The sequence below is a fragment of the Salmo salar genome, chromosome ssa27 (genome assembly GCF_905237065.1).
Source record: "Salmo salar chromosome ssa27, Ssal_v3.1, whole genome shotgun sequence".
Classification (NCBI taxonomy): Eukaryota; Metazoa; Chordata; class Actinopteri; order Salmoniformes; family Salmonidae; genus Salmo; species Salmo salar.
The window spans coordinates 12,699,886-12,710,235 of NC_059468.1; the positions used below are offsets into that span (position 1 = coordinate 12,699,886).

Genomic DNA, 10,350 nt, shown 5'->3' on the forward strand with positions numbered 1-10,350 from the left:
TGCTAAAAGATAAATGGCTTATAATCAGCATTGGAAATGTAGGTTTTTGTACATTCTACATAGCAAAGTCAGGGCTTTAGTCCCGACCGGGGTCTGAACCCATGCTACTGTCAACCCAACACCTTGGCTGTAATGCCAAGACATCCGAATGTCTTGACGACATCACTGTTAGGTTAATAAGGTCTACTGAATCAAAAACAAGATCACACTGTCTCGAACAGACACTAATTCACTGCAGCTAATTGGTTAAATTCACTCAGTAAACACGCCATTGGATGGACTTGAGCCATTACATGTAAGAATACAACTCAATATCATGAATATCCTGTTTCGGATTAAATGATTGAGAATAGCATTAGATTTGGTAAATGATAAGATCATGGTACTTAGCGTGATGAGCTAGCTACCTTTAGAATTGTAGAGTTGATTGATAGATCATCATTGGGATTTCAGCAACAGTCGCTTGAGCTTGTCCGCAATACTCTGATGCCATCTACAGGCATGCAATGCTACTTGTGGCCGGTCATCAATTGTTGTAATGTTATGCAGTTTTCAGAGTTACCGCATTAGGCCCTATTGTATTGCTGTAAGTCCTATTTCGATTGTGATACCTACAACTTCAAAAAAGATGACAATTAGAATAACAGAATGGACTTTAACCTTGTCAGGGAGTTTGTCAACTATGGTTTGCCAGTCCTGTGATAAGATATGTGTAAAACAATGAATGTGAAGAATTTATCTGCACTGCATGCGAGTTAGCTTGCTAGTCAGTCAGTTTGAGGAATTATTCAAATTATTCCTTAAATTTGTCAAATGAACTGCCAATATGCCAACATTCCATTCAAACAATGCAATCAATCCACAGCCATACATTGGCTCAAATCAGTTGATAGGACTTAGACAAGCTGTAAATGCAACAAGTACTGATATTGTATCATATAATAGCACTCACAGCTTTCCAAGAAAGCACAATCAGACATGTATGGTCTGTTTACATATTTTAAAGACTATTTATACAGAAAATGTGTATAAAACCCATAAAAAACTGTTTCTGATACATCACATGCATTGCTTTTATTTCCTGCATAAGTAAAAGCAGGAAACACACTAACTATGCCTCTACTGCTATTCATTCCAATTAGACTGGTTTTGGATTTTTCTCCCTGACCAGGATGGCTGCTATTTTCACCCCATTATGGAACTTTGAGGGAGGGTTTAGTGACAGAGACCCTATTACAAGTGGCTATGTTGAGTCCATTCAAAAGATCCAGGTATTTTCCAGCGCTAACTTAAGAGCATTACTTGGAGACTTTTGGTTATTAGCAAGGTAACCAAAACAATAAGCCTACCTATAACTGATACTAAGGTGTCTAATACTTGCGTCAATTAAATCATGATCCCTATTCAGTGACGTGTTTGAGTTTTGATATAAAAAAGGAGTATGAACGTTAAAGTTTTTCACAAATTACATGGCATCTTATGATCAGATTGTTTTGTTGACAATTATGTTTTGAATTAAATGCTCCTCTTGCCGGTAACCTCTAAAATCTGAACTGCAAAACAGCATTTAAGTTTAACTGTGATCCAATAAATTAAACACTAAAAAGGTTTGTCAAATGTAGGGTACCTAGACTGGAAATGATCTGTGGAAGTAATTACACGACCAGATCTAACCTCTGAAAATGAAGTATGTCTTTTCACAAGCACGGGGCTATGTTTTCTATCTAGCCAGCCACACACACATTTGAAAATAAGGTATGCATTGCTGTATTTACATAAAGAGGCATTAAAATGTTAAAAAAGCTGTTTAATTTAGTCATCATTGTTGCTACAAAGTTAAAACCAGACAAAGACACGGAATACAAATAGATAGCGACACCCGTCCCTTTCTGGAAAGACCGTGAATTTCATTTTTGTTGAGGGCGTTGAGGGACCAGTAACAGTCTATGCGAGTCTGTCCGTCCAGTTGGAGAACTTTGGTCCAGGTTGTTGCAGTCAATTCATTAGTGGACATGAACTTCATTGAAGGACAAAGGGGCGAGTGAAGGGTCTCAAAGAGTCAGGGGTAAACGTTCATTTAAAAAGACGTGGCACTGGATCCTCTAGATGGCGACAAGAGGGGGGGGGGAATAAAAAGTTGTTAAGCCTCAGATCACATTGTATGGGTAAAAGAGTGAACTGGATCCCACCACTTACAGCATTTGTTACTCCCCGTCACTTGCAACGCTAATGGTGCTGCCCGTCTTCCACTAACCAATTGATCATTGACCTTTCTTTCTTTCTTCTTACTAAAGAAAATATCTGGCTCCACCATCACTGGACACAGGGTTAGAATCGAAGTCGAACTTCGGGTGGTTCTCAAAGACAAAAGAATGTCCTTCGCAAACCCTCTTGTATTATACTCTGTGTGAAGCGGAGCTGATTTGGCAGAATTCTCGCCTGTAACACTGATACAGTAGATGGCTCCATGCACTACTCTCGCCGGCTAGTCTCTGGCTGGTGAGGTGTTAATGTGTGGCAGCTACATCGCTTACTTTATGACTTGGCAAGGCAATGATTTATTTCCATAAACAAAAAAAGTTATGTTGATTTTGTTAACTCTTAAATACATTAATGGGATTTGCTACTAGCAACTAGGCTAATTTATAGAACGTTACATTAATGTTCTAACTAAGCTACTGTAGGAGATGTAACAACAAGCTAGGCAGCTAGCCTGGTTTTCTGACTGGCTACTAGTACCTGGCAGCCCACTGGTGGCGCATCACTTTCCGGGTCTTCCTCACTCCTGTGTCTCCATGCTTTCATCCTCTACATCTCCTCCTTCCTCTAGCGCCTCATCCTCCTCTTCCTTCCTCTCTGGCGGCTTCTCGTAGGCCTTCTCAGAGGGTGTGACGATCACGCCGTCCCATGTGGACATTTCCGAAGCCAGGTCTGGGAGGGTGAGGTAGATTTGTTTAATGTTTACTTTGAGAAAAAGGGTGTGAGTGAGAGAGAGAGAGAGATGAGGTACTCACAGCTGGCATCACCCTCCAGGCCCAGAATCTTCCGGTACCCTCCATGAGAGAGGACCCTGACCAATGTCTGAGCAGTGAAACAAACCATGTCCTACAAAAAACAGACACACACTTTCAATTGATATACCTATGGGAATCACCTAAAAGTAATCCTAACCAAACACATATGATCATGGAAACTAAGAATTAGTGCTGATTTAGTGCTGGGCTGGAGCAAACCCTGTCACCAGGACCAAGGTTCCCCACCCCTGTACCATGAAGGCAGCTAAAGCGAAGATATCACCTGCTGCTCGAGGGTCATAACGGTGTGCACCCGGAAGTTTCCACTCTCACAGGGGTCAGTGATGCCCACTGAGCCTGGCAGGAAAAGTCCGGCGGCCAACATCTGTAGGCAGCGTCTGAAAAGAGCAACATCAACAACAACAAAAAAATGAAGGCACCGCCAGTAAAGTATCACAAAGTCATGTTTTGAAAATGAGACAGTCAACAAAAGACACCTACAGTTGAAAAACAACTGACTGAGGGAATGAAAAGACTCACCTGTAAGCCACATTGAGTGACAGGGGCTGCCTGGAGGGGTTGTTCATGACAGCAGAATGACCCTGAGCAGAAACACTTCATTCCTTATTCATTCCTCCTTTAGTTATGCAGTGATACGATACAAGCGTTCAGTTAGGGACAATACAATAGCAAAGACAGAGAATCACACAGAACATAACATATTAGCCAGGTGACTTGCTCTGTGTGGTAATTCACAACAAATAGCTAAATCCTCCATTATGGTGCCTCACCAGTATTAGATGCTAATGGTTTACCAGTAGTTGTGTTAATGGTAGGTGTAGTGTCCCCACCAGTAGAACTGAACATCAGCATAACTGTGATGAATGCAGTGGGTTAACTACGATCACATGTTAGGTGTTGAGTCGTGAGAATGGGGGATGTCGTGGCAGAATCTGTACATTCAGTAGAACTACGGTCAGTGAATTGGACTCACCAGTAGATCCAGGATCCAGGGGGTGAGAGGCTCGAACCCGGGGAAACGCACCCTCAGATCCTTCAGCAGGCGAATCAGCACTTTCACCCTAAATAACAACAATAACCAGGACACGAGTTGAACACTTTAAAAGGAGTTAAGTTAGTCAGCGCTGTGCTGTATTGCCATTTACAATATACACAGGATAATAAAGGGAGACGGTCTTTATCAAGACAGAAGGTCATTATGGCTGAAACATTTAGGATAAAAAAAAGTCTCCCTTTATTCCTCCTTCACTTGTAAGAAATATTGAGGAAGGGGAAGGTTCCAGAAAAAAAGGAGACTGAGGACCTATTACATCATTTGAGACACATACTGAGGAGATATCGGTTTGGGAGGGTAAATGGGTTGAGAGGTAAAAGACCAAAGGGTTTTTAAAGGTGTCTTACGTAGATTGGGAGGCGTTCTCCTCAAACCAGCGGGCATGGCGGATGGCGGCCAGAGCGCTCTGCAGCACCTTGATGTCCACTGGGGAGAAAGAGACCATATCACCAACACCGTTATGACCACTTACAGCACCATTGTCTAGCTGAAAACAGACAATACATCTACATTAAAAACCTCCAGTCTACAATGAATGCTTATGGCATGCACGACAGAGAGCTTTGTGCCAATCACAGAGCATCTACCTGAGTGTTTTGAATTATTTTTATGTAGATCTGAGTGTAGTTGAGGGCAGCTCGTGTTTACATTATATCACATTGTACTGCGTGTGTGTGTGTGTGTGTGTGTGTGTGTGTGTGTCTGTCTGAATGTACATACAGTGCAGTTCGGGGTCCAGCTTGCGCAGGTTGGGGGGAACGGTGGTGATGAGGATTTTCACTGTTGCATCGGCAGAGCTGATCTCAAAACCTGTCTCATTGGTCAGCATGGAGAGAACTAGGACAAAGAGGGAGTCAGTTGGCAACATTACATCCTAACCACTGAAGATCAAGAATACCCTGTATCCTATTACCCAGCATGCCTACATTATCCTTGTATTTACACTTTTGAATGAATTCGTCGCTAAAACAACATGGCACGACCTATCAACAAAGCTAAATAGGAGCAGAATTGATGCTATTGAAAGCTAAATCTAACTTCAGTGACTAATGTTGCAATGTGGCTACATGAAAACAAACGCCACTGTGTAATATCGGTCACCTTCAGCAGGGTCTTGTGTGCGAAGGGTCTCCACCACTTTGTTGCCGAGAGCCGCGACAGCCTCCACTGCAAGAGAGACAACTTTCATTATGGGGGTTCAGTACAACCAATGGAGACAATTTCAAAATGGCTGCTATGGGAAATACAGCCCAGGATGAGGAATGATTTATATTAGGGCGGCAGTTAGCCTAGCGGTATTAGGCTAGTAACCGAAAGGTTGCTTGTTCGAATCCCCAAGCCGACAAGGTAAAAAAAAAGAAAAACCTGTCCATGTCCCCTTGAGCAAGGCACTTAACCCTAATTGCTCCTGTAAGTTTCTCTGGATAAGAGCTTCTGCTAAATGACTCCAATGTAGATGCATTATAACCCAGCAATATTGCAAAATGCTGTGCAGCAATCAACATCATTGACATTTGAAGACCAATCAAATAATGTATCAAATGGGCTTTGCTTTGTTGGCACACACACAGAACTCACGTGTGGGCAAGATCTTGAGGATGACCACCAGGTCAGCGACATTGTGTCCCGTTGTCATGGTGCCTTTCTTGTATGAGCCCACCTGACGTACCTCTTCAATTTGCTGGAATGAGAGGAGAAAAAAATTTCCATTGTTATTGTACATGGCTAAATATGTTATCCAAGATACAGATACATTTCGGCACGTTAATCTCTACTAAGGTCTGGAACTCACCACTTCAAAGTTGCCGGGGGCGACGATGAGGTTGTCGATGACGTTGTTGATCTTGGTGACCAGGGACAAGATAGAGGACTGAAAGGGGGAGCAGAGAGTTTGCATGTAGTCAATGGAAATAAGCATAGCGTAGGAGTGTGTTGTTTAACACATAACCTAAAGGAATATGCTGGTGTGTGCATACAACAGCTTGAGTTAAATGATCCAACGAGTGTGGTTTGAGTGAGGATGACCGAGTGAGAGTGTAGTGTGTTGAAGGTTTGAGAGAGAGAGAGAGAGAGAGTTTGTGTGTGTGTTCTCCACCTGCTCTGCGGTTGTGGGGCTGAGGTCCTGGTTCCTCTTCAGTAGACACTCGCTGAAGGCAGTCTCATCTGCTGCTGCCTTCACTCTGGGGAAGGCCATCTCACACTGGGGGAACCACAGAGCCAGCTTAGCACTGTCCACTCAACATCCCTATCGGCGCTACTGTATTACTTTGACAAGATCCCTGTTGTTTTGACTAGAGCATTAAGACCATTCTGTATGAGTAGGTGAGCTGATCTCCATCGATTACAATCTGTATGAGTAGGTGAGCTGATCTCCATCGATTACAATCTGTATGAGTAGGTGAGCTGATCTCCATCGATTACAATCTGTATGAGTAGGTGAGCTGATCTCCATCGATTACAATCTGTATGAGTAGGTGAGCTGATCTCCATCGATTACAATCTGTATGAGTAGGTGAGCTGATCTCCATCGATTACAATCTGTATGAGTAGGTGAGCTGATCTCCATCGATTACAATCAGTATGAGTAGGTGAGCTGATCTCCATCGATTACAATCTGTATGAGTAGGTGAGCTGATCTCCATCGATTACAATCTGTATGAGTAGGTGAGCTGATCTCCATCGATTACAATCAGTATGAGTAGGTGAGCTGATCTCCATTGATTACAATCTGCCTGTACTGTCTGACTCAGGAGAATGAGACAATAAGAAATTGTTGATTTCAATGAAAGTGAGCTACATGCTACACCACTGATATGCTCTCTTCAAAATAACCATTGGTGCAAGAGCTCATGTATACAGGAAGGATGCTTGACATAAAGTGGCAAATACTCACCACATAAAAGTCAAAGGGAATGTGGGGGACAAATGGCCGATACCTGAAACAAGGGACCAATAAACATTGATGTATCTTATATTACACCAGACATTCAGATACAGATACAGAGGTGGTGAGGGCTCTGGGAGTGTGGTGCCTGGAAAACAACCTGGAAAGCTTCAAGTTCCTTGGCGTACACATCACTGACAAACTGAAATGGCCCACCCACACAGACAGCGTGGTGAAGAAGGCGCAACAGAGCCTCTTCAACCTCAGGATGCTAAAGAAAGTTGGCTTGTCACCTAAAACCCTCAAACTTTTACAGATGCACAATTGAAAGTGTCCTGCACCGCCCGCAACCGCGAGGCTCTCCAGAGGGTGGTACGGTCTGCCCAACGCATTACCGGGGGCAAACTACCCACCCTCCAGGATACCTACAGCACCCGATGTCACAGGAAGGCCAAAAGGATCAGCAAGGACATCGTCCACCTGAGCCACTGCCTGTTCACCCCGCTATCATCCAGAAGGTGAGGTCAGTACAGGGGCATCAAGGTGAGATCAGTACAGGTGCATCAAAGTTGGGGCCGAGAGACTGAAAAACAGTTTCTATCTCAAGGCCATCAGACTGTTAAACAGCCATCACTAGCACATTAGAGGGTACTGCCTATAGGATTAGACTAGAAATCACTGGCCACTTCAAGGAATGGAACACTAGTCACTTAAATAAGGTTTACATATCTTGCATTACTCATCTCATATGCCCATCTATAATTTAGCCCAAACAACTACCTCTTCCCCTACTGTATTTATTTATTTTGCTCCTTTGCACCCCATTATTTATATTTCTACTTTGCACTTTCTTCTGCTAGAAATCTACCATTCCAGTGTTTTACTTGCTATATTGTATTTACTCTGCCACCATGGCCTTTTTGCCTTTACCTCCCTTATCTCACCTCATTTGCTCACATTGTATATAGACTTATTTTTCTACAGTATTATTGACTGTATGTTTGTTTTACTCCATGTGTAACTCTGTGTTGTTGTATGTTGTCGAACTGCTTTGCTTTATCTTGGCCAGGTCGCAATTGGAAATAACTTGTTCTCAACTTGCCTACCTGGTTAAATAAAGGTGAAATAAAAAAATTATGTATCTTTGTCACTTAATATTAATTCCTACTTAGATGTGTGTATATGTTGTGTAATTTGTTGGATATTACTGCACTGTCGGCAGTATGCGACCAATAACATTTGATTTGATATTCTTCTATGAATTTTAGTTGGAAAAGTTACCTCATGAATCTTAAATCTCATAGGCCTAAATCATAAGTTGGACTGGTTAACTTTACATTTGTGGGCAAAGTAAATCAACCATTATGGCATCACACAAAACTAAAAGCAGGCATGCTCAATTTGAAGTGGTCTACAACTTCAAAGTAAAGCCAAGGCTCATCTGGCTAGAAGAATGAAAGACAAGGCAATATTATTATTCTAGCAACTGGCTAACTAGCTACTCACCCTTGCACCAGTCCACCACGTGAGCCGAACCGGCCACCCCGGCCCCTGCCCCTATCGCCTCTGAAATTGATTACATTATCAATACATTAGTTAGTTGTGTGGAAGCAATTACCGCATTAACTCATTTGCTGAAGAAGCAGCAGCAGCTAACTAGCTAGCTAGCTGCCTGCTACCATAGCATGGCGAACGGGGCTAGCTACTGACTGTTCATTCATTTTACTAAGATACCAATGCACATCTAGGTAGCTACCTAATCATAAATTAACAAGATAGCTACCTATCTACAAAGCTATCCACCAACTAACTAGTTAGTTAACAGTAAAGCTATGCTACAGGCCACCTGGCTAACAAAGACGGCTAGTTAAGAAGAAAAAAAGGCTAGCTGGGCTAACGTTAGCACGCTACACGTTGCTAGCTAATACAACCTCTTCTAACCCACCCCTTTAAATTCTGTCTAAACATCTTTTACAGTTGGATACTGTATAAATATAATCCAACATTGCGATTTTATCAGATGTATGAAATTACCTCATCGCGTAAGACGTTTTGATGTTTTAATGAAGATATTCACAGAGAAATCACCAGCATCCAACGCCGGTCAGGCAGACTAATGGAGTTAGGGTTGCCAGGTCTACATACATTTCTACCCCAATTACCCAGTAAACTGTACATAAGGCCTGAAAACTAGCCAGAAGTTCGCAGAAAGAAAGGAGATGCCACGTGTATCCAATAAACCCTTTCCACCATAACGTTATCGAACGAATTAAGATGGAATATCGACGTAACTTGTTTTGATACAGGCTAACAGAAGAAGCTAAATTCGGTTTTCCATCGAAATACAAATTCTTGCGAGTTTAAGAATATGTCACAAGAGAAAAACTAATTTGCCTTTCTTAAACTCCCCTGATAATTTTCCATCAATGGATATCGATGTAACTTGTTTTGACTGCTATAATTAAGCAATAACTCAAAGGAGGTGTGGTATATAGCCAATGTCAACAGTGAAGAAGCGGGATGCTGGCCTTCTAGGCAGAGTTCCCCTTTCCAGTGTCTGTGTTCTTTTGACCATATTTTCTTTTTATTTATTGGCCAGTCTGAGATATGGCTTTTTCTTTGCAACCCTGCCTAGACCCAGAGTTGCCTCTTCACTGTTGATGTTGAGACGGGTGTTTTGCGGGTACTATTTAATGAAGCTGCCAGTTGAGGACATGTTCGGCATCTGTTTCTCAAACTAGACACAAATGTACTTGTCCTCTTGCTCAGTTGTGCACCGGGCCCCCCACTCCTCTTTCTATTCTGCTTAGAGCCAGTTTGCGCTGTTCTGTGAAGGGAGTAGTACATAGTGTTGTACGAGATCTTCAGCTCCTTGGCAATTTCTCGCATGGAATAGCCTTCATTTCTCAGAACAAGAATAGACTGATGAGTTTCAGAAGAAAGTTATTGTTTCTGGCCATTTTGAACCTGTAATCGAACCCACAAATGCTGATGCTCCAATACTCATCTAGTCTAAAGAAGGCCAGATTTTAGATTTTTTTATCAAAACAACAGCTTTCAGCTGTGCTAACATAATTGCAAAAGGGTTTTCTAATGATCAATTAGCCTTTTAAAATGATAAACTTGGATTAGCTAACACAACGTGCCATTGGAACACAGGAGTGATGGTTGCTGGTAATGGGCCTCTGTACGCCTATGTAGATATTCCATAAAAAAATCTGCCGTTTCCAGCTACAATAGTCATTTACAACATGAACAATGTCTACACTGTATTTCTGATCAATTTTATGTCATTTTAATGGACAAAAAATGTACAAGTAAATTTCTAAGTGACCCCAAACTTTTGATCAGTAGTGTATATACTGCTCAAAAAAATA

The 10,350-nt window shown here is 42.1% G+C and overlaps 1 protein-coding gene across 1 annotated transcript; it reads right to left on the reverse strand.

Annotated features, from left to right (window-relative positions):
• Positions 1 to 1,790: 1,790 nt before the first annotated feature.
• Positions 1,791 to 9,417, reverse strand: LOC106588321 (interleukin enhancer-binding factor 2 homolog). The gene is made up of 15 exons (XM_014177181.2): positions 9,008 to 9,417; positions 8,480 to 8,539; positions 6,983 to 7,025; positions 6,185 to 6,289; positions 5,882 to 5,959; positions 5,668 to 5,770; positions 5,191 to 5,256; positions 4,810 to 4,926; positions 4,437 to 4,515; positions 4,009 to 4,096; positions 3,555 to 3,616; positions 3,298 to 3,412; positions 3,015 to 3,105; positions 2,740 to 2,931; positions 1,791 to 2,102 (listed from the first exon to the last, which is right to left on the reverse strand). The coding sequence occupies exons 1-14, from the start codon at positions 9,010 to 9,012 to the stop codon at positions 2,780 to 2,782; spliced, it is 1,164 nt and encodes a 387-aa protein (XP_014032656.1). The 5' UTR covers positions 9,013 to 9,417; the 3' UTR covers positions 1,791 to 2,102; positions 2,740 to 2,779.
• Between the last annotated feature and the right edge of the window lie 933 nt (positions 9,418 to 10,350).